Source organism: Penicillium chermesinum (assembly GCF_028974085.1).
Source record: "Penicillium chermesinum strain IBT 19713 chromosome Unknown utg000004l:1.0-3345178.0:1.0-3348027.0, whole genome shotgun sequence".
NCBI lineage: Eukaryota > Fungi > Ascomycota > Eurotiomycetes > Eurotiales > Aspergillaceae > Penicillium > Penicillium chermesinum.
Window position 1 is genome coordinate 1,132,362 of NW_026695314.1, and position 27,635 is coordinate 1,159,996.

General features: G+C 52.6%; 11 protein-coding genes across 11 annotated transcripts; 8 read left to right on the plus strand and 3 right to left on the minus strand.

Annotated features, from left to right (window-relative positions):
* Positions 1-1,580: 1,580 nt before the first annotated feature.
* Positions 1,581-4,015, plus strand: N7468_005316 (uncharacterized protein; the record flags this gene model as incomplete). Its single annotated transcript, XM_058474613.1, has 4 exons — positions 1,581-2,007; positions 2,166-2,705; positions 2,757-2,789; positions 2,874-4,015. The coding sequence occupies 4 exons, from the start codon at positions 1,581-1,583 to the stop codon at positions 4,013-4,015; spliced, it is 2,142 nt and encodes a 713-aa protein (XP_058330353.1).
* A 1,711-nt stretch (positions 4,016-5,726) lies between these two features.
* On the plus strand, positions 5,727-6,977 carry N7468_005317 (INSIG family protein; the record flags this gene model as incomplete). The annotated part of the gene is made up of 2 exons (XM_058474614.1): positions 5,727-6,467; positions 6,609-6,977. 2 exons carry the CDS (start codon positions 5,727-5,729, stop codon positions 6,975-6,977), a joined length of 1,110 nt encoding a protein of 369 aa, XP_058330354.1.
* A 937-nt stretch (positions 6,978-7,914) lies between these two features.
* Positions 7,915-9,980, plus strand: N7468_005318 (phosphoribosylaminoimidazolecarboxamide formyltransferase/IMP cyclohydrolase; the record flags this gene model as incomplete). Its single annotated transcript, XM_058474615.1, has 4 exons — positions 7,915-7,930; positions 8,019-8,145; positions 8,265-9,750; positions 9,825-9,980. 4 exons carry the CDS (start codon positions 7,915-7,917, stop codon positions 9,978-9,980), a joined length of 1,785 nt encoding a protein of 594 aa, XP_058330355.1.
* Positions 9,981-10,598: 618 nt separating this feature from the next.
* On the plus strand, positions 10,599-11,351 carry N7468_005319 (uncharacterized protein; the record flags this gene model as incomplete). Its single annotated transcript, XM_058474616.1, has 1 exon — positions 10,599-11,351. One exon carries the CDS (start codon positions 10,599-10,601, stop codon positions 11,349-11,351), a length of 753 nt encoding a protein of 250 aa, XP_058330356.1.
* Positions 11,352-14,621: 3,270 nt separating this feature from the next.
* On the plus strand, positions 14,622-15,419 carry N7468_005320 (uncharacterized protein; the record flags this gene model as incomplete). The annotated part of the gene is made up of 1 exon (XM_058474617.1): positions 14,622-15,419. The coding sequence occupies one exon, from the start codon at positions 14,622-14,624 to the stop codon at positions 15,417-15,419; it is 798 nt and encodes a 265-aa protein (XP_058330357.1).
* Positions 15,420-16,676: 1,257 nt separating this feature from the next.
* N7468_005321 (flavin-containing monooxygenase) lies at positions 16,677-18,373 on the minus strand (the record flags this gene model as incomplete). Its single annotated transcript, XM_058474618.1, has 2 exons — positions 16,677-16,792; positions 16,822-18,373. The coding sequence occupies 2 exons, from the start codon at positions 18,371-18,373 to the stop codon at positions 16,677-16,679; spliced, it is 1,668 nt and encodes a 555-aa protein (XP_058330358.1).
* Positions 18,374-19,100: 727 nt separating this feature from the next.
* Positions 19,101-19,547, minus strand: N7468_005322 (nuclear transport factor 2 family protein; the record flags this gene model as incomplete). The annotated part of the gene is made up of 1 exon (XM_058474619.1): positions 19,101-19,547. The coding sequence occupies one exon, from the start codon at positions 19,545-19,547 to the stop codon at positions 19,101-19,103; it is 447 nt and encodes a 148-aa protein (XP_058330359.1).
* Positions 19,548-20,612: 1,065 nt separating this feature from the next.
* Positions 20,613-21,050, plus strand: N7468_005323 (Zn(II)2Cys6 transcription factor domain-containing protein; the record flags this gene model as incomplete). Its single annotated transcript, XM_058474620.1, has 2 exons — positions 20,613-20,699; positions 20,754-21,050. The coding sequence occupies 2 exons, from the start codon at positions 20,613-20,615 to the stop codon at positions 21,048-21,050; spliced, it is 384 nt and encodes a 127-aa protein (XP_058330360.1).
* A 325-nt stretch (positions 21,051-21,375) lies between these two features.
* On the plus strand, positions 21,376-23,085 carry N7468_005324 (regulatory protein alcR; the record flags this gene model as incomplete). Its single annotated transcript, XM_058474621.1, has 1 exon — positions 21,376-23,085. One exon carries the CDS (start codon positions 21,376-21,378, stop codon positions 23,083-23,085), a length of 1,710 nt encoding a protein of 569 aa, XP_058330361.1.
* Positions 23,086-24,976: 1,891 nt separating this feature from the next.
* Positions 24,977-26,673, plus strand: N7468_005325 (universal stress protein; the record flags this gene model as incomplete). The annotated part of the gene is made up of 3 exons (XM_058474622.1): positions 24,977-25,284; positions 25,447-25,837; positions 25,891-26,673. 3 exons carry the CDS (start codon positions 24,977-24,979, stop codon positions 26,671-26,673), a joined length of 1,482 nt encoding a protein of 493 aa, XP_058330362.1.
* A 369-nt stretch (positions 26,674-27,042) lies between these two features.
* N7468_005326 (uncharacterized protein) lies at positions 27,043-27,615 on the minus strand (the record flags this gene model as incomplete). Its single annotated transcript, XM_058474623.1, has 1 exon — positions 27,043-27,615. The coding sequence occupies one exon, from the start codon at positions 27,613-27,615 to the stop codon at positions 27,043-27,045; it is 573 nt and encodes a 190-aa protein (XP_058330363.1).
* Between the last annotated feature and the right edge of the window lie 20 nt (positions 27,616-27,635).

Below are 27,635 nucleotides of genomic sequence, written 5' to 3' on the forward strand. Positions count from 1 at the left end.
CCTATTCTTCTTCCTTTTTCCTGTATCTGTCTTATCTGCTTTCCCATTTCATACGGTTTCTTCCTGGCTATCTCAATCACGCCTTGTTTAGACACGGGGCGTTCGAGCAGTTCAATCGGTGTTGCTTCTTCCATACGGAGCAACCGGCGGTCTGAATTGCATGAACCATAGAATGCGTTCTCTTTCTTGTGTTGTCCGCTTTTATCAGATACCCCTTTTTTGTTCGGATTATCCTCGCCGTCAGGATAACGTTCGAACACGACGCGCTCGCGCCGAGCGACAAAAAAGTGCTTTTTTCTTGCATCTACTCGGCGCATCTTATGGCTGCCTCTTGTGCAGTACAGACTCCATTGCGTCGGTATCTTGGGGCGGACTACTTTCCATGTTTTTTCTTGCTGCGCCCCCTGTCTCGTGTGTTCTATGGTCGATTCGGAAACAGCCCACCAAAAAGCGTTTTCTTCTGTGGAGGTTTCGCATCGGGATTCTTTGCATTCTGTATGGCGTTGGCTTGACCGGCAACAAGTCCTCTGGGTCCGTGGAGGCGATTTCGAATTTCTTTTTCTTTGCTTCAATGCTCGGATCCGTCGAGGATGGGATGCTGTCGCCGGCGCTTGAATCACAGGCATCATGGTTTCACGTGGGAGGACTAAAAAAAGGCGGAGAGGCCTGGAATTCTAAGAAGGAAAGCCTTATTCAATGCTATCTGAAGATTTATAACTCATGTTACACATGCAGATCCACGTATGATGGTAGACTAGTAGGCATGGGACTAGTACCCTGGGAATCGCTTTTGCTATTGAACTGCAGCCTTGGAAACAGCAGGTCTGTGCTAGGACTAAGCACTAGGATGCATTCAATTAGAATATCCCTCTCATTAGGAGTACCAGTGGCAGCTTCAAGTTGGAGAGCCATAAACTTGAAAATACACGGGTTGTATATTGTTACGCGTTATGCAAATTTCGCGCTGTGTAAAAGACGACCTACGGGGGTTGAGCAGCATCCTCCAGCTCGATATATATAGTGCCTGCGAGATCTACTACTATCTCCTTGAGATGAGAGAATTCTACACTAAAATCTCCTGGTAGAGTCACAAGGAAAATAAGAGTTTGTAAAGAACCTGGGAATTAAGATCTAGTCAATCCGAAAATAAGAAATAATAATAATAATAATAATAATAATAATAATAATAATAATTGAAAACAAAAATATGAATCCATAGGTCGAAACCCGGCGATGGGAGAGGATGTTGGAGCACGCTCTGGGCGGATACTGGATCCGGGTACTTATCACAAATGGCCAACTTCCCAGCTGCTCAATTTTAGCCCTTCCGGACCTTTCCCCTTCTCCTGTCGTTTCGTTTCCCTCTTGAAACTTTCGCCTCCTTCCCTCCCTTCCTCTTCACCTTTTATCATTTCGCAATCGTATCGACGCGTAATCTCATCTCCCCCCCAAAGGGGAGTTCACACTCATTACCCCAGAGTCTTTGTTTCTGCGCAAAGGATCTGTGACCCCGGACTGCTCGCAATCGATTCTGGAGCCTCGATTCCCCGCGTTTCGTCCTGTCGAGTCGAACTCTCATAATGGCAGAAGTCGAACCTCCAGTTGATGAATCTTTTGCTGCTTCGGAGGTCGCAGATGATGGACATGGCATGACCGCCAGCGCGACAGTCGGCACAAGACGCCAGCCAAACGGCACCATCGGCTCTGTCTACTCGGGAAACAAGATTAGGCATCTCAAAAAGGAAGATGGAATCCCTTTGTGGCGCAAGGACATCCAACATCAATTCCTGCAGCTTGTCTTCGAGGATAAGACACCTGCCTTTACGCGATACCCCGATGGCGAGAAGAACCTCGATTTTGCGGATATCTACATTGACGCCATGGCACGAAGCAGCAAGACAAGCAAGATCTTGAAAGACAAATTGCAGAATGATAAACCGGCCGCGATCAGCATGGCCATGGTGTGCTTGCTGGTTAACTTTGGTCGCATGAACACAACTCTCAACTGTAAGTGCTACAATATGTGCTTTTGTTTTTCTTTGATTTTTCGATCCAGCACTACTTCGTTCCGTCCCATACGATTCTTAGCGCAAATTGCGCCCATACACATACAATGCCCTAGTCAAATCTCGCAGCATCCGAACTGACTCCTTGATTTCAATTAGTCTTCCCTGAAATGCGTGCCCAGCTCCGAACCTACCACTCCATCCCTTCCCTACAAGCCCACCAAGACTCCAATGCCTACAAACAACTGCAGGATGCCCCGCGCTTGAAATCTATCTTGAAAGGTGCTTCGGAAGACGTAGATCAACCGAACACCCTTGAGAAGATCAAGCGCATGCCTGTTCCGCGCACGAATCCTGTAAACCTAATCTTTGTACTCGCCCAGTACGCACCAAAAGTTTCCGAAGCGCATTTTTTCCCACCCCGCGATTTCTTTGACCTTGTGATGAGATCCACATTAAGCAGCAGGAGTCGCGCTAAGGCGTTCCTTTGGCTCATGTGGTGGTACTTGGAGAGCGATTTCACTCGCGAGGCTGCTTTGAACAATCCATTCGGACCGGGATTAGAGGGCGAGGGTACTGATGGTTTGCCTCTGAAGGTCCCTGCTTTCGAAAGCCTGACCGAAGAGCAAGCAGACCTAGAAAACGTGGACACTGCTGAGGAATTAGAATATGGAGAGTCAAAGAGGTTAGAGCGCAAGCGTAAGTTGACACTACGCCTGAATTCATGTAGACTTGTTGACATCTAGCCAGGTATTCTCGAGGAGGACGAGCCTCTCCCCCCGAGTCCCAAAACGTTCTAAGAAAGGTAGCCTTCCCTTCCCTTGTGACCCTTGTACTACGCGGTGCTGTTCATTCTAACCCTTGCAGAATTCGGCTACGACGAAGAGTCTTTCGGAGACTACTCCGGTTTCGCAGGGCGTGGCTCCGCAATGTCGACGCCTCTTCATCCATCCGCTAAGCGAAGCCTTGATGACGACGAGGACGAGCTAACGCCAGGTTCCTCCCGGCCCCGCAACAAGCAAGGCAAACGCGACTCATCCTTGAACCGAGCCGCTGGTCAACAACGTCTTGTTCTGAAAACGAAGGACCGTTCCCCAGATGCGTCCCCAGCGCCCTCTGGAAGTAACTCTGTCATGAACCGGTTCATCCCTGAGCCTTCACTTTCCCAGGCCCCCGGCCGTCGCCCCCGGCCTCTGACCCAGCATCAAATCGCCGTCGAGCAGAACCGCCGTCAACGCATCGATTACCTTCTTGCAAAGCGACGTGCTACTGAGTACCGCGATCTTGCCAAAAAGCGCAACAGCGAAGACCCCGTGCTTCGCCATACGCGTCTACTCGCAAGTGTACCAGATGGCTACGACACTGAAGATGAGAAATCCTGGGGCAAGGGTGGCCTTCTCCCCAATCCTGCGGAAGAAGAGGACTACGGCGAAAGCGCCCACCACTTCCTCTCCGTTGTGCGCAAGGCTCAACGTCGTCTGGACCGCTGGGACCCCGACGATGCCAACGGTCCCAAGAAAGACCGCCAGGCCGAACGCGAAGAACGCCAGAAAGCCAAGGCTGCGCTTGAAGCCGACGTGCGTGCGGCTAATGCTCGATCCCGCCCCCGTCCCTCTCGTGGCGGAACTGGCGCTAAGCGCAAGTTCGCGGGTCCTCCTTCGAGTTCTGGAAATGCCAAGAAGGTCAACGCTGTGCGCACTAAGGGTGGCCGCGCTCCCCCGCCTGGCGCCGATGCTACAGCTCCATGGGATACGGATATTGCTCCTCGGGATGGGGAAGTCGAAGGCGAGCTGGACGATCTTGATCGAGAGCTGCTAGGCGAGGGCTCAGGCGAAGAAGACGGTCCAGCCCCGGGTGACTTCTCTGACGTTTCCGGAGACGACGATGTAGAGGGTGAGGGTGACGATGTTGACTCTGCGTACGGTGGACCCGGCGGGTACGCTCGACGTGAAAGCTCATCTCCTGCCCTAGGACGTCCGGAGCGCGGAGATGATGCGATGGAAGAATAGGCAAGATATCACTTTGATTTCATCACCTGGTCCCATTTCTTTGGTTTTCTTTTCGCTCCTCCTCTATGACATATCCCATTTAGTTCTTATCACGGACCGAAGTGTGTGGCCCGTACTTTTGTTTTCTTTTACCCTGTTTAAAATGGCGTTACTCTCACGGCCAGGGTCGCGGTTTTCTATGTATTGGCATTGATGTGGAGGCTATTCTTGTGGACCAGGTTGGTATCTTTCTACTTATTTAGCTCGATCTGGTCCTATGCTACCCTATGGACATTTCACCGGATGATTCTCAATGAAAGTTATTGTATGATTAGAACAAATCATATTTGTCTTATACACTGTAAATCCACCTTGACCTGCAACTTCAGTTCTAAGTTGCGATCCCTGGTTATCTGACAACGGCTTCCATAAGATCTTATCCACAATTATTGGGTTGCCGGGGGGGGGGGAAGGGATTGAGAATAGTACATGGAGTATCAGTCGAATGATGATATGGATACTATCATGTCGTGCGGGCGTCATGCAACTATAGAAGGACCTTTCCGTCTATATGCAGAGCACAAGCAGAATCGTATCCTTGCTGCCTAGCGTTTCATGCAGGGCCTGATTGTAAGTAGTGCATCATTATGCATTGTCTGACAAATGATTCCTCAGACATGGAGGATCTTGCGCGTGACCATTCTATGAGGTAGTAGCAAAGCTAGAGCTGAAGCTGCCTTGGACATAAGGGTTAAATCGCCGTCTAGGCATTTTCAATATACCTTGGGGCCGCAATGTAGCACTTGTCATCAAAGATCAAAGCATGCTTCTTTCAGATCCACTATTCTCCCGCATTCCCACCTTCAGGATCCTCGGAGAGTCACTCTGGCCGTCTGTGGACCATCCTGCATCGGAGGACAACCCCCCCGTGTTGAATGGAGACCAAGGCTTTGCTGAGGGGTCTCTATAGGCCCCACGCATGTCTGACATTCTGCCATCTGCATTGCGGAGGGAACCCAGGCCTGTCTTGTCGTGCCACTCACCTGACTCGTATAGACATGTGATTGCACTGAGAACCCCTCGTTTCTGGTATTTAAGGAGGCGACTTGATGTTTTGTCAAAGATGGTCATTGCAGAAACTTCATGAGGGGGGACGAGTTCCAGATCCTCCAGTTCCCAGTGTTAACGTCATTGGGACCTCTTGGCTCTGAAGACCTCTACGACCTCGGGTATCAGCACCTAACACTCACCGCAGAGTCAAAGATTGAATCAACGGCCTGAAGTGAAATTTTAAACATTGTTGGCCTGAAAAACCCCCGAACTCCGCCCTGCTCTGGCCCCCCGCGAAGCTCCTGCAAACTGTCGCATTCAGACGTTATCCCCCCCCAACGATTTTCCTTTCCTCATTCCCCCCGATCTCCTTTGCCATATCTCGCCATAGGAAAATCGTCAATTGCACCTGGCCAAAGAATTCTCCTTCCGGTAGGTGTATAATTGTCTCTAAGGATCTGCAGAATCGGATTTTTGGTACAACGTTGCGAATCCCGCTGACACATGTCTCTCCGCCCGCAGACGCGCCCAATTAATTTTTTGACCTCCTTTTCGGGTCGCCCAGTTACACTGTCCGGAAAAAGGCAGGAGGGAATTACCATTTCAATACACGGAAGGGGTTTCTTTAGCTTCTTCAACTTCTCCGCTTCTTGCCGTGAGCACAAGCAGCCACCCGTATACGATGGTGGATTCGCCTCGTGTTCTGCGGCCTCGTCCCCGACGGCCCTTCGAGCTGGCAGCATCGACTGAGTCCTCTGGCCCTAATACCCCAACTGAAAGCGCCCAAGCGGATCTACTCAGTGCCCAGGATGCCGGATCAACAACCACATCTGCCAATGTGAGCCGGACCGGCTCTATCCTGAACCTCACGTCCTCCACCCTCTACGGAATCTACCAACCCACCGCATTCGATGGATCTCGCGATGAGTCAAGCCCCTGGGGCACCGAAGTCAATACCCCAGCAGCAGAGTTTCCTCCAGAGTTTTCACAAGCTGCCGCTTTGAACTCGGCCATTCACCCTCGGCCATTAGCAGTGCAGCGGACACGCTCCCGGCTCAGTCATGGGCTGGTGCGTGGCGTGATCCTGCCTCAGCTGCTCAGCAGTGCTCTGCTTTTTGGCTTTGGAATTGTTTACGGGGTTATCACGGTGCATCTGCATGACAATCATTGGATCACCCCTGTTAAACTGGAGAATGTTCACTACTACGATTCATGGCAGTATCTCGGCTTCTGGGGTATCTCTGGCATTACGCTGGGGCATATTCTCCCGTGGTTGGATAGCTGGCGCGAGAGGGAGTCTGTTCGGGAGGAGCAGGTCAAGCACGCGCGGAGCGAGGACGAGCATGAGAACGAGGACCGCACCCCTGCGTGGGTTGCTGTCGCTCGTAGTGTTGGTGCCTTCGTCGGTATCGCATTTGCGATGGTAAGTCGGCAGACCTTTCTCTCACCTTTACAAAATTTCTTTTACTTTTTCGTTTCTTCTTCTTTCTTTCTTTCTTTTTATTACCCTACCTACTATATTTCTGCATATAGATTTCTAATGCTTTTATCCCCCACCCTGCAGCGTCGCCTTCCCTGGGAATCCACCACCCAAGCCTCGCTCACCCTTGCCCTCGCAAACCCCGTGCTATGGTACCTGATCGATCGCACCCAGACCGGCTTCGTTCTTGCGACCACAGTCAGCCTAGCGGGAATGAGCATAATCCTAGGCTTGAAGCCCGAGCTCATCCCAACTTCTACGGGCCCGTCCGTGGGTGCCGCTATCCTAAACGGAACAGGATTGGAAAACGCCCTGGGGGCGGAGGTTACCCAGGAGAGCATTGCAGTCCGCACCTGGGTTGCCAGTGTCATTTTCTGCGCATGCGTTTGCTTTGGCAATGTTGGTCGCCAACTAGTCATTGGAGCCCAGCACAGAGCTGGTGTTAGGGCGTGAAGGAGATCACGAGATCACGAAGATTCGTCAAGGTCATCGGCAGGGGCCGGACAGAATGACTTGCTATGTGCGCATGGCTTTGATACAACTTTGATACAAATATTGGACCACGATAGTGTCGTTTAATAGAATGGCCCATGACGGCCGAAAGTTTCCAGTCATTGAGTTCTTTTGTAGATCATGCCCACGGTCCCTTAGGAATACTCTGCAGGCGGTCCGAGGAAGGCGAGGAGCCTTACCAATGAGAGCCAAAGTGGAGCCAATTTGCTCGCAGATCTTTGTGCAAAAGTTGATGATTTGCACATAAAGGCTGAGAACGATGACAGGACGCGACTGATCTCTTGACGCCCTTATCCAGCCTTTTTCCACCGGCAAAAGTGACCTCGTAGATATGGATTACGAATTATATTACGAACAAACGCGGATATGTAGGGTCAATCATTGCAGTTCCTCCCACTGGACCGAAGTCAGGAAGGTACTGCACCCAAGATTAACTCTGTGCATGCACTCGATCTCCATTCTCTATGACGATTTCCGTACTTCATCAGACAAGTCCTCGTAGGAACGCTTTTTGAGTAGAATGTTGTTTTTTGCGTTGTTCATGAAGAAGAAAAAAAAGAGAGGGAATTTTCGAAAAGCAAAAATTGTTTTGAGCTTCCGCGTCACGTGTTATTCACGTGACATACTAGCTGCTAGTGGCGGGGATCAGCCCCATCTGCAGGACGAGCCAATCACCGTCCAGGGGAGTCACGCCGATTGCGGCCAAACTCAGAGCCCCGCGGTGGGATACGATTATTTCTGTTTGATCCTTTTCAAGCATTCCAACCCAGTTGTCCCGTGGATTCAGGTCTGTATGTCCCCGAATGGTCCTTTGGCTATATCAATTGGAGGCCTTCTTGGTTGATCTCGCCCGCTGACCATCAGTAGTGTTGACATCATGTCTCAGAAGTCCGGTATGCGCTTGTTTGATCTCTTTCCCCGGACTACGTGCTTTCTTGGTGTTTCGAGAGATCTATACTAATCAAAGGTTTTGACCCATAGCTATCATCTCTGTCTACGACAAAACTGGACTGCTGGACCTTGCCAAGGGTCTGGCGGACCAGAATGTCCGTCTTCTTGCGTCTGGTGGCACTGCCAAAATGATTCGTGAAGCTGGCTTCCCTGTCGAGTGAGTATCATCAATAACGGATTCTCGTGGTTCGAGTACAAAGAAAAACCAAACGAGAACTCCCGAAGAGCAACTCTCTTGTGATCCATTGAAGGGTTCTCCATACTGACATGACTTAGGGACGTCTCTGCCATCACCCAAGCCCCCGAGATGCTGGGTGGCCGTGTCAAGACCCTCCACCCCGCTGTCCACGGTGGTATCCTCGCCCGTGATATTGAGTCCGACGAGAAGGATCTTGCCGAGCAGAAGATCTCCAAGGTTGACTTCGTTGTCTGCAACCTGTACCCCTTCAAGGAGACCGTAGCCAAGGTGAACGTGACGATCGACGAGGCCGTGGAGGAGATTGACATCGGTGGTGTTACCCTGCTCCGTGCCGCAGCCAAGAACCATAAGCGTGTCACTATTCTCTCCGACCCCAACGACTACCCTGAGTTCCTGAAGGAGCTTAAGGCCGGCCAGATCAGTGAGGCCAGTCGCAAGCAGTATGCTTTGAAGGCCTTCGAGCAAACCGCTGACTACGACTCTGCCATCTCTGGCTTCTTCCGCAAGGAATACGCGGGCAACGGCGCCCAGCAGCTCTCTCTGCGCTACGGTATCAACCCTCACCAGAAGCCCGCCTCGGCCTACATGCCTCAAGGCAAGCTTCCTTTCAAAGTCCTCAACGGCTCCCCTGGCTACGTGAACCTTCTCGATGCTCTCAACGCCTGGCCTCTGGTCAAGGAGCTGAAGCAAGCTCTCGGTTACCCCGCCGCCGCTAGCTTCAAGCACGTTTCCCCCGCTGGTGCCGCCATCGGTGTGCCCTTGAACGAGAAGGAGCGCAAGGTCTACATGGTTGACGACATCAAGGGCATCGAATCCTCGGGTCTTGCTCAGGCTTACGCTCGTGCCCGTGGTGCGGACCGCATGTCCAGCTTCGGTGACATCCTTGCCCTCAGTGACATCGTTGACGTCCCCACCGCCAAGATCGTCTCTCGCGAGGTCTCCGACGGTGTCATTGCCGCCGGCTACGAACCCGAGGCCCTCGAGATCCTGTCCAAGAAGAAGGGCGGCAAGTACCTGGTCCTGCAGATGGACGAGGACTACACGCCCCCCGGCGAGGAGAGCCGCACCGTGTACGGCGTCCAGCTGACCCAGCACCGCAACGACATCGTCATCTCACCCAGCAAGACCTTCAACTCCATCATCACCCCCAAGGGTCTCTCTGCTCTGCCCGAGGCTGCTCTCCGCGATCTGACCGTCGCTACCATTGCGCTGAAGTACACTCAGTCCAACTCCGTCTGCTACGCCCTGAACGGCCAGGTCATCGGTCTCGGTGCCGGCCAGCAGAGCCGTATCCACTGCACCCGTCTTGCCGGTGACAAGGCCGACAACTGGTGGATGCGCTTCCACGACCGTGTCATCAACATCAAGTGGAAGCAGGGCACCAAGCGTGCGGACAAGAGCAACGCTATTGACCTACTCTGCTCAGGCCAGACTCCCCGTAATGAGGCCGAGAAGGTCGAGTATGAGCGTGTCTTCGAAGAGGTCCCTGCTCCTTTCACTCAAGAGGAGCGAGAGGCTTGGCTCCAGAAGCTCAGCGAGGTCGCTGTGTCCTCTGACGCTTTCGTAAGTTTCTTGAACAGTTTCTTTCTTAGAATATTCGCTAATCTTTTCTTCTTCTTCTTCTTCTTTTTTTTTAGTTCCCCTTTATCGACAACGTTTTCCGTGCTGCCCGCTCAGGCGTCAAGTACATTGCTGCTCCTACTGGTAGCCAGAACGACACCCCTGTCTTCGAGACCGCGGAGAAGCTGGGTATCACCTTTGTTGAGCAGGGGGTCCGTCTGTTCCACCACTAGATTGAATCCTAGGCGCTCGTGTTAGTTTCAAGTTCCCTTTCGGGTCCAAAAGATATATATAGTTATGATGATGAAAGCTTTTTGTTTACGATTTAGAAATTCAATATGTTTCAAACCAAGTCCCCTAGAATACCTAATAACGAAAGCACGTGGCGCCTGGGCTGCCCAGGTGAAGTTAGTGCCCTCATCCAGGCAAGAGTAACTGAATAAGGCGCGCATGCTTTTGGTAGACCTGCCAGTGTGCCTGTTGTTAGTGTTCCTGTTGACAGATCAGCCTCAATACCCCATAGAAGAAACATCATGGTACAATGCAGTAGTAGCCAAAATTTAGGGGCTAGTTCTGATAAGACGCGCTTAGCATTGGGTACCCAGGGCATCTCCCCCCCCGGCACAATACCTGAGAGACACTAACTCTGGAGCTCTGGAGTCCTAGTATCAGGTTATGTTATACTTGGCACTTGAACCGGCACAAGCCCGCCCAGCAAGGGCAAACGGCCCCCCCCCGCTTGCTTGGTATAAAGCCACTCGATCGAGCATTCCCTATACTCATCGCCTTTCGAACCCTTTCCCATCCTCAACTCCTCACCGTAACATCCAAGACCTAAACCTTCAATAACCATGGCTCCTCCAAAGCTAAAGGATCACAAACAAATGCTCCAAGCTGAAGAAGAAGAGATCGATCGCCTCTCGTCAGCCATCCGCAAACTTGACCTGCGCATCCTCCACGAAAAGCAGGGACTCGCCCGCATGAAAACCCGCACAAGGCGCACCATCAAGAAATACGAAGCAAGAGCCGCCTTGAAAACAGAACAGCTCGCCGCCCTGACCGCACGCATGAACCATCACCGATCCAGCTCCGTCCCGGAGCCCGACTCGCTCGAGGACAAAGACGATCTCCTGGTCAAATGCACCTGGGACACGCGGGATCCCAGGAAACTTGTCATCTGGCAGCTGGAGCGCCACATCCACTGGGCGACCAGGACCCCGGCCTGGGACAGCCGGGAGGCGCTGCACGAGATGCTGGACCTGCGCACTGCTGCGGAGCTTCGCGCGGGGAAGCCGCCTGGGCGAGGGAATCTGAGGCTTCAGCGGCAGTTCTGTCGGGTTGATCCTGGGGAAAAGTTTGATTGGGGGAAGCCGGCGGAGGCCTTGAGGGCTTTCGCGGAGGATGTCTTCCGCGATGCGGGGGAGTGGATGTTGGGGCACAGGGCGCGGGAGTTGCTCATTGCGCTTGAGGATTGGTATTTCCAGATCTCGGCCGTGGAGAGGGAGCAGTTGCCTGGGAATGTTAATGATTGGAATGATCTGCCGATGGATGTGGCCGAGAAGTGGAATGCTACGATACTGGGAGGTAATTTGCGTGGTGCTTGAAGGGGGAGGAAGCTTTGCAACTGGGGCTGGGCCCCAGGCCGAAAGCATTGGAGATGGAGATTTGCAGGCGTTGTCTATTTAGAGTATTGTCTGTTTCTGGATTTGGTTAAAAATTGCGAGCTCTGCCACCGAGGGTTGATATTTGGTTTAGTGGAAATTTGCATCGAGGTTGCTAGGTGTTGGAAATGAAAACGCTGTTAGGCACCTATCGCAAGAAACGCCGTTTAGGGTTGATGTAGCTTAAATTGCTCCCACCGAGCCAGGCACAGCCAGGCACAGCCAAGCACAGCCCCGCTGACAGGGGCAGGTCAAATTTGCGACGGGCGGCCTAGGCAACTCTGAAGAGAGCCACGGTTACAGGGGCCCCCCCGAAAAGGGATAAGCGGGCGATGCGATAGACCCACAGCGCGTTCAGCCCAACCTCAACCATATGGGACGAGAGGATAATATTCTGCCTTGTTTGCGCTGCGGGCATCGCCGGGTGGAGCTGTATACCTACAACTCCACTTTTTAGTTGCAAAAATCAGATTTTTCTCCCCTTCCATGGCCTTCTCTGCCACTGTAGACCCATTGACCGATTTGAACATCCAAATTTTCCAGCCTCGAAAGGATCATTTGTCGCCGGATCTTGAGGATATGGATATCTGCTCGGTAGGCGCGATTCCCTGCAATCTCGATACAGTCCGGGCACCGAAGGCGTGAACCGAGTAGAGAGAGGAAAAGATCGGAGCCCTAAAGTCAATCTCTAGGATTACCGATGACTCACCCATCCGTAGTCCGGATTGAAGCGAGCGATAGCGATGGAGCGCGACGGGAGCCGCACGTGGACGTCGATCATGCTGAAATTTTTTTTGTCCATAAAATTTGTGCAGAGCAAGTGAGCTGGACTCTGGGTCCAATCCGAGAAAGTCCCGAGGCTCGGAGCGACACCAACTCCGATCCCGTCTGTAGCTGAGGTAAGAACTTTCTGAAGAAGCGGGTTTCGGACTTGGAGGATATACCGGAGATAGCTTGCCACCCATGACTCTTCCAAAGGTATGGGTCCAGGAGCTTACCTTCCCGAGGGTTGTGCTCTTCCGCTTAGCTAACAAGGGAGCTTCCTAGTGGCCAGAGGATTCCCGTATGCCCCTTGGTCATGATTCATTATTTATGCATTACTGATCATCAGATAGCTGACACGATCCTCGGATCTCACCCGGACCGCGGCAGCTGCAGGGTCATACCTTGTAGTGCTCCCCCCGATGCGAGCGAGCGACAATATTGAAATGAAGGCGATATCGCGAACGTCTGAAGACCTTTTAGCATTAGACATACTCGGCAGCACAGGACCAGGGTGATTGAAGTCATCCCGGCAGAAAAAAAACGTGGGGCCTGGAAGGGTCCTGATCCCAATCGCCGGTCGGTCGTTGGACGAGCCGCACGGATGACATCTTCCCGTCTCGCACTTGAAGAGTCCATGGCCGTCTGGTATCTCCGTTTCGCCACTGCATAACTCCTTCCATGTAAACAATTCTAGTCGTGACGGCATCTGGTCCTGTCGCCGGCCCAGGACCGAGAATAAGCCATGGCTGGCTAGAACTACCCAAGCCCGTGCTCATAGCGGGGTTCTCGTGGTCTTCGAATAGGGTAGGCCTTTGGCCCAGGTGGGATTTACGAGGGTAGCCTAATCCAGATCATATTCGCAGATTACCGATTCTCTAGGGTTCCCTCGGGGCCTATTATTAATAGCCAATCTTTCGAGTCAACTAGTCATAAGGCTGGTCCCCAACCTTGGAAACCGGACCGGGTGGGGAAAAGTCGTCAAGTTATGCCTAGCTAGGCAATAGAGGAGGACCCTTTGGGGACTCCACACCGTATGATGGTGCCAAAGACTACGGAGTACTCCGTAATTATTGTGAAGATCTGAATCAGCCAAGCTCCAAGAGCCTTGGCCCTGTCACACGAGAGGGAGTTTCCGGGTGCCTTGGGATTGGGGGTTACGCCGCCTGGGATCTATTGGGGGCGATGGCCTCCACGTCGGTCGCCTCTTCGTGTTGATGGCGCGGGACAGCTGGAGGTAAGGAGCGGGACTAGTAAGGAGGGGGGAGCCTATTTGGGTAAGCAGGACGTGGGACAAGGCAGTGACGGAAGGGTGTTTGGGGAGCCTCCGCAGACTTTGCAGCCCCCAACCCGACACAGCCGCCCCTAACCTGGCATCCCAGGGACCAACCCGCTAGGCTGCGCTGGAAGCCACTAATTGACGGGTTAGGCTGAAATCGGTTTCCCGGGGAATTGGCCTTAAGTCATGGTGATGCGACCGATGCCTGGAATCCTGGTAAGAGGCGACCTGTCATGGCCGAGCACTCGGGTTTACAGGCTGGGGTAGCAAGCACGCCATTGGATTATGAATTCGAAGATAAAGGAATTGTCATCAAGAAGATTTAACTTTAGTTAACTAACTAGAGCTCCAAAGTGCTTATGAAGCGGCTGATGCTGAGAGCCCCGGAAACATAAAGCCTTTCTGAGTAATAGTTACAGGACATTCGGTCATTGAAGCTCCGGTCGCCGCGGAGGTCAGCCCGACCGCCGCATCGGGTAAAAAAGGACTACCACGGGTGATCGGGGATATTGACTCACTCCTCACTGTAGTCCCGTAATCTCCTCTGTAACTCCGGACCTCCTTAGGGACACAAGATTGGGGGGGGGAAGTGTACGCATCAACAGAGGGCAATCATTGCGACAGGCTCCGAGGCAGCCAAGCCAAGGCCTTGCGATCATGGCGGTGTATAGTTTCACCTGTTGGGGAGTTATGCACAGCCAAGAGAAAAAAAAATAGGGAATAAAAAAAAAGAAAAAATCATTTACTCAGCGGTTCCCAGAAGGTCCGATCCACCGGGTGGATCAAAGTCCGATTCGGTTCGTCGGAATTTAGGTGAGTAACGGGTACACGGCTCGGGGATAGAAAAGAAAAAAAGAAAAAAAAAAAATCATTGTAAGCAGACCCTGCGTTTCCATGTTTTGATTTTATAAAATCATTGCTGACCCCCCCCCCCCCGCCTCCCTTTCAGCTCGCCTATTATCAAGCTCTCCAACCACTACTCGAATAGCCTCAAGAATCATAATCGAACCTGGCCTAAGCGCACCACACAGCCTTGCAACCCTGCGACCTTGCAACCTTGCAGCTCACCGCCTCGACTGGAGTCCCCACTTGTCATTGGATGAGCATGACCTTGAGTCATCACCTTGGCAGATAGAGTCATTCGAAAACAAATAATATTTCGATTGCCCACCATGGTTTCCTCCTTCACCTCCCAAGCTCCTGAGTCTATCTCCCCAAACAGCCCCTACTTCCAGACTCTCTTCCGTCGCCGCCAGCAGAAGAAGATGAGCATCACTCAAACATACTACTTGGCCCACACCGCCCGCAAGAAGCTCACCCGCGAAGCTTCCCGGGCGGACCACGATCTGCGATTGTTGGTAGGCCATGCCAATCTGTTGGATTCTCTGATGGTCGACCTCGCCGAGGCCGAGCGCGAGCAAGAACGTTGGTTTAACCAGACCGTCCACGGCGCCACCAAGGCCCAAGAAGAGACCCGACGCGTCCAATGGGCGTCTACTATGATCGAGGAGACCGAGGAGGAATACGATCTTTCCGACGATAACTCCGACCTGGATTCCGACAGTGACAGCGATGAAGAAGACGAGGCTTACACTCAAGCTGGCTTTGTGATCAACCCTTCCACTCGCCGCCGCCCCGTCTCTCCTCCACCTATGCCTGAGCCCGCTCTCTTCGAGGAGGAGGACGATGATACCGATTCCGACTTTGAATATGACGATGGGGAGGGGATCGAGGACCTCAGCCTCACTCGATCACCGTCTCGCCAATCTCCACCCGAGCTCCTGCCTGCCGACTCCGATGACGAGTCGGAGGACGATGCTCTTCCCATTTCCCCGCCCCAGCCTACCTTGGAGGCGTTCGACCAAAAAACACCCACCACAACCACGATCTCGCTCACGGACTCCCAGCCATTGTTCGACACAGGGTATTTTGCTTCACAAGACGCCAGTCCCATCATCGAGGCATACTGACCTCGCCGGTCTTTCGACTTCTTCCTGTTCTTGTACACCACTTTCGACGATACCATTGCCTGTGATACCCTGATGTTTTTGACGATGACCTGGCTGCCATCTTAGCGAGCTTCTTTTTTTGATACCTATTTCTACACTCCCCATGATCCGATCCCCATGTTTCCTCAGCGATATATATCTCCCATCTCCCACACATTGTTTTGAAATAAGCAGCTCTCCCTCTGTTGATCAAGGTCGAGACTACTACCCCCCGCTTTGGTCGGTGGCATTGGCAACTGAACCAACTTGTCCATAGAGAAAAATGTCATACAATCTCCAAACCGTGCCAGTCCGAACTTCCTCTGCCTAGTCCAGTAGTTCAATCCATTCCTACTTGTGCCGACATCGTAGCAACCAATCATTTCGCGCCGCATCTCCCAACGGTGCATGTGACCGGTCGATCGCTGCAGGCGGCCCGAGCGTTCTGTACGAAGGTGCGTTTCGTCCCGAAGTCCTTCGCTTCACCGCTGGATCCCCGCCAAGACTGCGATGGCGCTCGATCTACGCGGCTAAGTCGGCCTGGGTTCAGGGCTTGCCAGGTACCGTGAACATTATCTACAGACCCCGTTCAGATCCAGGCTCTATCTGATCACCCGGAGGTGCTCCATGCTACTTTCAATTCCCCTTTTCTCCGGAGTATTCGCATTCGCTGTATTTTCGCTTTAGGGGTTGAGCTGCCTCGAACGGATCTGCCGGAAGTGACGGCAGTGACAGCCCTGATGCTCGATGAACCCCGCTCATCACAGAAAGCTCTGACCACCATTTGTGCATGCCGTAATCGGATCTGGCCATCTAGTCCTGGAGTCTGTTCCTTATCTCGCTCCCCACCTCATGACCGATCTGCAAAGCGGTGCGCATACGGCGAGTCCCGGAGGCCAAATCGTAACCGTCGGGAAGCCTAGTGCGCATGCATTCCTACCCTCGTGTGTCGGTTGGCTGGTGATGATTGGCGCTGGATGAGAAGGTGGGTAAGATGCGCCAGTTTTGTTCCCGCAACGAATCCACTCGCCTCATGCCCTCAAGTCTAGATTTTCAGTTTGGTTATGTTTTTTTCGACCCGGGACAACACGTCCGTCCTTCTGATTCGCTACATCCCTCCAGGTGGTCATAGTTCCAGACTGTCCATTTTGCCTGCTTATAACTACATATGTATGTACTAGGAGACTTTCGTAACCGTATGATGTTCCCCCTCTTCCCCCCCCGCCCCGCCAATAACCATCAGATCTTCGATGTCTGCCGGGGCTTCTGTGCCCGCACCACCTGAAACCCCGTGAACTCCGGTAATGCAGCCCGGATATCTTGTGCATAGGCATATTCGCCCCCGCATAATTCACCTGCTCAAACACCTTCCCCGGCACATTACCCCCCATGTACGTCGACTTGGTGGTGGGAAACAGCGAGACATCGGACAGAAAGTTGATGCGCTTCTTCCATTCCTGCGCTGCCTCGGGTGTCGCATCTATGTACCGGATCCCCTGCCGCTCGATATGCTTGATTGCCTGCGCGATCCAGCGACCCTGGATCTCGATGGTCGTCGGCCCATTGCTGAACAGCGTCGGGCCCTGCGGCCCATACAGGTGGAACATGTTCGGATACCCACTGACCGTTGTGCCCAAGTAGGTGTATGCGCCGTGCTTCCATTCATCCTCCAGTCTCGTGCCGTGGATACTTCGTAGGCCCATGCTCGTCATGCCACCCGTTGCGATGTCGAAGCCCGTCGCAATACAGACGACGTCGAGCTCGTGCTCGGTTCCATCTTCCATCTTGATTCCCTTCTCTGTAAACGCGACGATCTGATTCCCCCGGAGATCAATCGCCTCGACGGACGACCGGTTGAACTGCTCGTAGTAACTATGCTGCAGTGACGGCCTCTTCACCCCATATGCATGTGGGGGCTCCCGCGGCGCGAGGATATCGCGTTGCTTCGGGTCGTCGATCGTCTGCCGGACCTTCTTGCACCAGAAATCGTAGACCAGCCTGTTCGCCTTCGCATCGAAGAGGTAGTCCTTGTAGTTCGCCAGCCAGAAGCGAAACCCGCCCGCCTCCCACAGTCTCTCGAAGAACGCTTCGCGCTCCTCCGCGCTGTCATCCGCGCTGCTCTTCTCATCAAAGGTATACAGGAACCCGCCAAAGCACTTCTCGCGCAACGAGAAGAGTTCCGGATATACCGCCTTGTTCTTCCTCTGCTCTTCGCCCGACAGCGCCCGCCGGCGCATCGGGAGCGCCAGGTTCGGCGTCCGCTGGAAGACCTTCAGCGAGCCCGCCACAGGCCCCCACGTCTGCGTAACTTGCACCCCCGACGCGCCTGTCCCGATAACCGCGCACCGCTTTCCGCGCACATCGACGGGCTCGTCGGGCCAGAACGACGAATGGTGCACGATTCCCTTGAAGGTCTCCATCCCCGCCCACTCAGGCACATACCGCTTGGCCGCGAACCCCGTCGCGATAATCAAGTACCGCGACACGGCCGTCCGTCCATCCGCCGTCGTGACGCACCATTGGCCCCGCTCCGTGTCGAACTGCGCGTCGACGACGACGCTGTTGAACGCGCAGTCTTTCTTCACCTGCAGCACGGCATCCACGTGGTCGAAGTACCGGCGGATCTCGTCGTAGGTGGGGTAGTTCGTGGACCAGGTCCAGTCTTTCCAGATCTCGGGGATCGAGTACTCGTATTCGGGCACTTCCGAGTCGACGCCTGCGCCGGGATAGCAGTTCCAGCGCCAGGTGCCGCCGATGTCGGTGCCTGCTTCGTAGATCGTGGCCTTTAGGCCTAGCTTGCGTATCTCGTGGAGGCAGAAGATGCCGCCGAAGCCGGCGCCGACGATGAGAACGTCGGTCTGGAGCTTGTTCGGGGTTGGCGATGGGGTGGGGGCAGTTGGGCTGGTGTTTTCGTTGAGGCTGGTTCGTAGAGGCATCTTTGCGCTGGGAGTATAGAATATAGAGTATAGGGCTGATTATACTTGAGAGAAATTGAAGTAAAAAAGCCCCCTCGGCTTGGAGAGAATAAGAAAACCTGCGACTGAGACTTAACACCCGAAGCTGGATGCACATCGCTCTCGACACTGGAGACCCTCGTTGAATTTAAAATACAGAGTTGACATTGTGCAACAACCCCTCATGACCCCTCGCGGGGAGGAGTCCGGGCGGATCATAGATGGGAACGCTGCAGAACCGCATGGCGAGCACGGTTGCTCAGGGATATGCTAGGAGCTGGACCCGATGTCTCTCTCCTTCAGAGCTGTGGGATATGACAGGCTACCCCGGATTCCCCGCATTTCGATGAGTGGTCTCCACAGAGGGTTCATAACCGACCGGATCCGCATACGTGCGGATCCCCTTAGAGATCTGATCTGCGGCGCTGCGATCGGGGACCTGGATGCAGTGATAAGAAGCTGTGACTCTGTAAAGGCAGTGATTTACTTGGTCTAGAGGAGATTCGTATTTCTGATCGGACGTTTGAATTTGTCAAAGGGCTGAGCGATTGATTCTATGCCTTTTGATTTGAAGGATAATCTATCAGTGCCAAAACACTAAAAGCAAGCCCTCGAAAAAACATGCAGATCTAACGAGCGCATTTTTTCTATCAAGATTGCCATTATTCGACGACATAAGACTGGTGCATGCCAGCAACGCTTCCGTCAGTCATACCAAGCCCAAGGCCTTATTCAACGCGGCCACATCCCAGTAAAAAGGCCTCATCTCAGTAATCAGGCCCTGCTCCAGATCCACAGTAATGACCTGAACAAATGGGTACTCCAGTTCCTCTCCCGTCTTGCGCACCTTGAAATGGACATTCGACACAACCACTATGCGGCTCGACCCTGCCAGCTCGAAAATCTCCGGGTTGCGCACGTCAACAACGCTGAAGTAGTCCGCCATGCGGACGGCCCAGTCGTGCATACCTTGGGGTCCGTGGTAGACCCCGGCATATGGCAGCGCAGAGGTCTGTTCCATTCTGAAATCTGGGGCCAGGGTGGCTGCGATCCCGGCAAAGTCGCGCTCTTCGGGGGGAGCACTCATGTAGACGCGCTCGGCAGAGTAGAATGCGTCGAGGATTTGGCGAGCTGTGAATTTAGGGAGGGGCCCCATTTTGTGTGGAATTGAGGTGAATTGTGACGTCCGAAGGTGCAAAAAGAATCCACGACGGCAAGTTCAAGGAAAGACCTTGCGGTGATTAGATTGGAAGACGGCCGTGATCTTTCTTCTTTAGAGGAGTTTGTTTTATCAATCCAGCTGCCTTCTAAGAATGACCCAAATAAATAGGCTTCACCAGGTTAATGATTCTAGTTCCTTCGGCTTTAACCACCGGGGGCATGTTCTACCGGCTGATCAAGCTCGGAGACATCAATAGCGGTAAGGAATAGAGGATGCGTCGCCAATGAACTGAAACTACCATCGTTCATTGGCCTTCATCCTTTCTTGTCTCAATTTGGCGCCAAGAATAACCCCAGTAGAGGATTTGGAAGCATTCTAAGGAGAATTACCGGAAGGAGAATCGGAGCTTCGGAGTACAAGTTGTTTCCCAAATAAGAATCTTCGATGACCGTGCAAACCCCAACATCAAACACATCTCCATCCCGCTCTCTCCGAGCAGACGACATGAATTGAGAGCATCAAGGCATTTCCGATTTTTACCTCCTATTTTCTGTCTTATTGTATCGGTATCCCCCATCGGGTCGGCGGTAGTCTATGGTGGGGCTGCCGGAGCAGCTGGACACTGGTGTTCAAGTCGTCCACAAACATGGATATGGTCGGGTCAAAACACTTGTAAGTAGTGAGCAAGGCATCAAGGGCCGATTGATTCCCATGCTGGATCTCAGCAGTCGCGAGATAGGGGGAACAGGGAAGATAAGCTCATGGGGCTGTGTTCAGGGCGTTGGCTCGTACTCAAAGAAAGAGTGTACGATTCCCTTATGCGCGGCATTTCGTGTCGAAGATTGGAACACAAGAATCCTTTAACCAGTTGGCTGGAGATCCTGAAGGGGCCCGCGATAAAGTGCCCCATGGGGTAACCTTCCCCGCAAGAAGGCTAGTTGGTGCAGATCAGAGCGGGGGTCGCAGGAGAGCTGACCTCGAACCTCCTTCTCTCTGAGATTCCTCATGCGAAGTCAGCGCCTCTGGATCACCCTCAGAGGATAAAAGGTTCCCAGAAATATGCCCTCTTCGGCAGGAGCACCCCGTCGATCTCAGGATCATAGCTGCGATCAATGTCGGAAAGGCAAAAGGCGTTGCGATGCACCGGTTCGTTAATCATACCGTTTTGTGGCGACTTGAGGACCTAATGTCATGCCCTAGAAGAATAGCAAGGAGATGAAATCTATTGTGTGCTCTAATTGCGTGAAGTACAGGAAGGAATGTACTTTCAAATGGCTCTCTATGCGGACAGCATCGAAGCGACAGCAGAGACGACTCGCTGTTCAACGCCCTGCTGCAACTGGAAGCGGCTCTCAAAGCCCATATACAGTCCCCTCAGAGCAATTTCTGCTGGCCGAGGTTGCCACGCCTTCGCAGTGGCAAGCAAGCAGCCTGCGCAGTGATTGCATAACGCCCCCCCAACCTCAATGGTTCTGCAGAAGGGCAACTTGCCAATGACCCGAGTCAGCTGGAAGGGAATTCTAGTGACAAGGGTTGGCCATTGAGTATGACCAGCCAGGGAGACTCGAGCACACATGGACCTCTAGAAAATGCGTTGGATTATCTCCAGCAACTCGAGGAACACAGGGCTGATGAAACTAATAATCGGAAGGTACAGCCCAATCTACTTTCCCCAGCCGAAAGCCTTCAGCGAGATGGTAAACGAAGAGCTTCCCCCAAAGTATCCGACAGAGATGGAGTCTGTTTGCTTTCAGATAAGACGGCGCATGACTATGCTCGAATCAAGATAACGCAAAATCTGATCAGGATTTACCATGATAGTATGGAAAATGCCCTCTCATGCTGGTTGACCGAGCGTAATTGTCCTTACAGCAATGGGGTCGATGCGGCCAGCAGGCTCGAATGGGGCCCAGATTGGTCAAATCGGATATGCGCTCGGGTTTGTCGACTCGACCAAGCGACTGCAGCAGTCCGAGAAGTGGGCCTGAGTGCTGCAGAAGACAAAGCTGCGGCTCGCGCTCTGCATCTTTCGATCATGGCGTTTGCCCTGCAGTGGTCACAGAATTTGGACACGAATGATGACACATGTGCTACCACAGCACCGATGGCACAGAATGAACGCTCCATGCGAAGAGAGGTCTGGAACCAAGCGCGGCATGCTCTGCAGTGCCTGAGCGGAATGAAGTCATTCAGAATTGTGTTTGCGAACATCATATTTTCTCTAACACAGCGCCCGTTGGACTGCGAGAAAGAGGTTGGATTGGAAGAGGTCCTTCAAGCGGGCGATACCACTATATTCTTGGAGGCGGCTCTCAGACAACTCCATTCTTATCGTTATCAATTTTCACTATCAAGAGGAAGAAACCAGAAACAGTCCCTGGCGTGTACGCCTGAAAAGGCGAGGGCAGCGCCCTTCGAAAATGACACGAGTGGCAATCCAGAAGCCAGCTTGATTCTAGCTAACTCTGGACATCGTGACACACTTAATCTCCTTTTCTGGCTCGGGCTCATGTTCGATACCCAAACCGCAGCCATGCACCAGCGTCCTCCAGTTGTTTCTGATGAGGATAGCGAGGTCTCATTAGTCCAGTCTCTGCGGAGCTTACCAGACGGGGCCCAGAGACCACTGGACTTGGACGGCTGGAACATGCCATCAACAAGAAACAGCGGTAATCACCCCACTGACCTCTGGGGGGACTACATCCTGCACAAAAGCCCCAACCGCTGCGATTCTCATAAGGAGCCCAGGCGCTGGCCATGCTCTTACGAGGAAGCTGCCACTATACTGTCGGATGGAGCGCCTGTAAAAGTACTGCTCTATCGCCGAGTAACCCAGCTCCAGACACTTGTATACCGGGGTGCCTTTCCCGAGCGTCTCGAAGAAGGCATTCGTAAAGCTGTGCTTGTGTACCGTCACTGGCACACCACCTACGATCGTTTCATTCGCGACTGCATCGCCAACCATATCACCCTCCCGCCCCGCATCCAGTCATGGTATGTGATCCTCGCAGCACATTGGCATCTGGGTGCCATGCTGTTAGCTGATGTGATTGAAACCATCGACCAAAGGCAAACCAGCTCAGCTGCCGAGCGGGAGGCTCGCGAGGCCGTGGGCTTTGTGGCTACGCTGAGGAGAGACAATGCAGTCGCTGTTGCCTCGCTGGCTCAATGCTCCTTATATGAGCAAGGTAAATCGGTTCAGCCTCGCCAGTTCCATGACTCGCTTGCTGAGGCGGCATTCCTCACTGAACCCTTTACAGTCCTTCTCATCAACACTTTTGTGCGAGCAGGGTGTATCTTCCTCGACCTGATTTCAAGCTTTTCTTGCTCAAATTACGGGACGGAGGACGTGAGCCTTGCGAGATTACAAGAACACTGTTCCTTTTGTGTACGCGCGTTGATGTGTCTGGGGCGGAAGTCCGATTTGGCTTCCTTGGTTGGTCGCACCTTGGCCGCAAGCCTAAGCTTTCACAGTGGAGAAATCTTTTCTGGCGGTGGGACTGCTGCGTTCGTCTCCTCTGAAATCGATTAGTTTTTCAGGTCTTCTTGAGGGGCAATTTCTGAGTTGTTTAATGGCATGTTATCAAGATAGGGTAATATTATATTCACCTGCCCCTTGGCTATTCCGACTCCCCTGTGTGACCACAACGGCTTAATTAGAAGTCTAATTATGACAAGCCTTTGAATAACCGCTATCTAAGCTAAGAGTAAATTCTCTCATAAGGTATCGATAGGTATGTTTCTAATATAGGGAAAAGTTTTCGAAGCGTAGAAGGGGAGGGTGGAAGGCGAGAAGTCGATGGTCTGCGTGTTTTGCGGTACCTCTGGACAGGGCAGGGCTATAAGAGAATTAACAGGTCTTATTTGCAATAACTCTCCAGGATGGTCTAGTGGGAGGATGCTCCCATTAGCCACTCTGGCAACCGGCCGTACAGTCCCGTCACTTTGGGTGCACCCAGCCTGAAGTGATGTCGGAGAGGAAATGGGGGGTGGGCGGGAAACCCATACAAAGGAGACATCTGGCGTATGGGGGGTGCTTCTTTTTCCATTTTGATCTTCTAGTGGTCTGCCTCTTTCATTTCACCCTATCGATAATCTTGGAGGAGAGAAGTTCTACGGCCAACATCAGACCGATTTATTATGCAAATCTTCCATTCGTTCAATTTTTGTCCTTCTGTTGGGTTTTTATCGTAAACAACAAGCCATTCTGAAATAGTTGCTACTGGTTTTACTGTGTACAGCATAAGCGTCGTATACAGCGAGAACATAGACCAATAACATAGAGAGTAAGAGGGGAGTAAGAGTAGAATACATCACTAGTCATCCTTTTTCGGAATCCAGTGGACTCCCCCCAAGCTATCAGTACAGCGAGAGTATAGAGCAGTGAGACCGAGAGGAAGAGGGGAGTGGGAATAGAGTGCACCACCACCATCACTGGTAACCATTTCCAGAAATCCAGTGGAGTATCCCCAAAGTTATCAAGTTTTCTTTGGTCAGGAGGCAATACTATCTCCAAAATTGACATGAACACCATGTGGAAGCCGGTGCCCAGTGAAAACTGCCATAGGAAGTCCTGATCTCGGTGGGAGTAGGTATGAGCGATACATGACTTTCGAATAGGACCATAGGACCGAGGCCGCTTCGAAAGATGGTTGCTGTATGGGTGATGGGCGTGGGACCATGCCTTCTGCGGAGCCGTGGGTCAGAATCAGGCTGACTGTGGCCACCAGACGGAAAGTTGAATTGCATAGATCGGGCGGGAAGATAAGATGGCCTCTCGGATGCAAAGAAGGATGTAAGGGAGCTAACAGTTGATTTGGACCTGGTTATATACTTCACGGTAACTGATCCTCTAACTCAAGCGGTGATCTGATTTCGTGCAATTCGGCACCTCCACGGCGAGGGCTTCACCGGCAGACATGCCATGTGTGGTAATGGCCTCGTAGGTCTAGTGCCCATCTATAAAGCTGCTCGACCTGGTCCACGGGTGTCTACTACGCTTGTCAATCCTCGGTATACTTCAGTGTAGATCCTTGCGATATCGATAAGGCCCGACCGCCTGCCCTTTCGAGACCCCAACCCCTCCGCAAGCGTCACTTCCTCCAGGCATGTGCTTTATTTCCATCCTAACAGTGCGGCCGATGCGTGGAGCCTGTCGAGTAATACGGCCCTCTTGGATGATATGATTATACCCTTTGGCTGCATTGCATGAACTGAACGTCCCCTTTGACTTTGCCAGCATCCTATTACGAGACACTCCGAGAACCGCCTGAATAGAGCACGCGATATTTGCCTGGACCGTGCGACCGTTCATACCGCAGAAACAGCGTTGATCCTATTGTTAGAGAAAAGAGCGACATTTTCCGGACTGATTAACAATTTGCCCGGGCTGAACCTTCCGGAATTGCCCCCGCCACCGAGATATGTCGGCCCCAGCATCCCCTAAACCATCTTTTGAGTCTGAGGATCGCCCCGGCTCCTGTGAAACTACCACTCAGGTCCCAGGATCGAACCATCTCCCGAGCGTGGCATTCGAAGATAACCTGGCTAGCGGACCACGCCGGAAGTCAATCCAATTCCAAGTGGGTTCTGAGGCGAAGCTACCTACCCGCTCAGTGAGCTTCAAAGATAAGCGGCGATCCCACGTGGATGCGTCAACCAAGGACTTGGAAGTGGAGAAAGAACAACGCCCCTTATCAACTGTTCGAGGCCCATCTCCGCCACCGCCAAAGTGAGTTTTCTTTCCCCTTTGATCATTTCCTGATTTCCTGTTTTCCATTTTCTTCTTCTTCTTTTTTTTTTCTCTTTCCTGGAACATCCGCGCTCTCCCCTCCATCCCCCGCACCACTGCACATACCCGCCTGCAAGACATGCCGACTGATCGATTGGGTAGGACGTTTGAGAGAGGCGTGTCTTTCAACACGTTCGACAACCGCGATGCTGCTGATTTCACTTTGACCCTCAACTACAAGCACAAGGGCTACCAGAGCACCCGTCGAAGCCGGACTTTCTTGTGTGGCACCGACACGAACGACTACTCTGATTTTGCCCTGGAATGGCTTGTCGATGGGATTGTCGATGATGGCGATGAGATCGTTTGTTTGCGTGCGGTCGAGAAGGACTCGCGCATGGCAAGCGATACCTCTATCGAAGAGGGCAAATACCGGAAGGAGGCGGAGAAGCTTTTCGAACAAGTGATTCAGATGAACAGCCAGAATGACAAGTCAATAAGCTTGGTTGTTGAAATGGTGGTGGGGAAGGTTGAAGACATTATCCAGCGCATGGTATGTAATGTGTCATCCCGGCTCTCATACGACTTTTCTCTAACAAGATACAGATTCGGATCTACGAGCCCGCCATGTTGATCGTTGGTACCAGAGGCCGGAATTTGAAGGGTGTCCACAGTCTCTTACCCGGATCCGTGTCCAAGTATTGCCTTCAACAGTCACCGATCCCGGTGGTCGTTGTCCGCCCAACCCCGAAGCGAGAAAAGAAGAAGAAGAAACGCCGTGCCGACCCAACCCGTAAGAGCTACAATCATATACTGGAGATGAGCGACCGGCGTGGTGGGCGGATCTTCAATCCTAGCTCTAGCACCGAAAGCAGTACTTCTATGCTTCCAGACGAAGAAGCAGCGGTGGCGCGAGCACTGGGGCTTCCAGCAACCTACTCGAACAACCATTCACGCAGCTCTCTTTCCATTTCGGATCGCAGCAGTATAGGGGCCGGGGACGGCGAGAACCTTCAATCCCTGGATACGGTATTAATGAAGAGCCCGCAAGCTGAGAGCCCGGCAAGTTCAGTGGAAAGTGTTGATTCTACGGCCGTGCCGAAGAGGGCACCGTCGCCATTCCCCCACGATGAGACATCTTCTGTCGTGGATGATCATGATCCTGATGATGAAAACCCGTCTAGCAATCAAATAGAGGACACCACGGAGGAGAGTGCTGCGAGCACACCTGTTGAAGATGCAGAAGATAAGACGCCCGAGGCGTCACCCTCATTGCCAATCCCCGTGATCGAGGTGTCCAATGATAACGAACCCAAACCCAAGGCCGACGACAGCCATGACAACGAAAAAACACAGGATAGGGGTGAAACTGGTCCAGAAGAGGACTAGAGCTGGACTCATTCTGCTCTATCTGGCAACCGTAAAACCTTACCTGCAATTCCTGCTCCCTAAATACGTGATCGTGTCCACGGGCCAGTCAGTGTATGGCGAATCCCTCTGATCTATGCATCTAACTGCACTTGCCCTTCATGCACAGTGCCAGGCACTTTCCATTTTTTTTTTCTATTGCCTGGTACATCAATACCCATTAGCGTAAGATTATTATTTCTAGCACTCAAAAAATGCATTGAATGTCCCTGGACCGCCGGTAGTTATAAAATCGCTCTATAATTGATATCCCTCCTCCAGCTCCTCTGCGATAAGCCTAGTAGCCTTCCCCATATTGAATCTATCAAAAGGTAGCTCCGTCCTCTGGACTTATTGTGCCATACTCTGCCAAATTATCGACTCCGTCTCAAACAGCACCTCTTGCCCAGCTTCTTCCCCGAGAATATAGAACGGCGGCTTCGGATGATAATACATCTCGAGAATAACCCTCTTCTCTTCTCTCTTTCCATGGACCACACGATCTTCCTTGCTCGGATCTCCCTCTTCCTCCCACGGCGCAAAATCAGGCACCGTCCCAACCACTACCAGTATAGTCTCCAGAGCCACAGCTTCCTTGACAGACCCATCCCGAACCAACGCTGCCCCAAGACGAGGTCCCGGAACAAAGCCATAATCGCTCTCCGTTCCTCCTCTAGTCGACTCACTAGATAAATCCTGCTCACCACCTATCCACGTCCACAGCGCATAGATCGCCGCACAACAGGCGCCGCCGCACCCTTCCTCCCAATAGTAAGCCCGGGTTTCTCGGTGCTTTTCTCCTGGATTCCGCGTCGAGGCGGTTGATTGGCATTGTGGTGAGTGTGGTACTGCCAGTAGTGGCACGGGAACTGCTGAATTGGGCCAGGGTATTCGCAGTTCTTCTGGGCTGGGGGAAGCTATCATATTTGATTGTTGATGTAGTG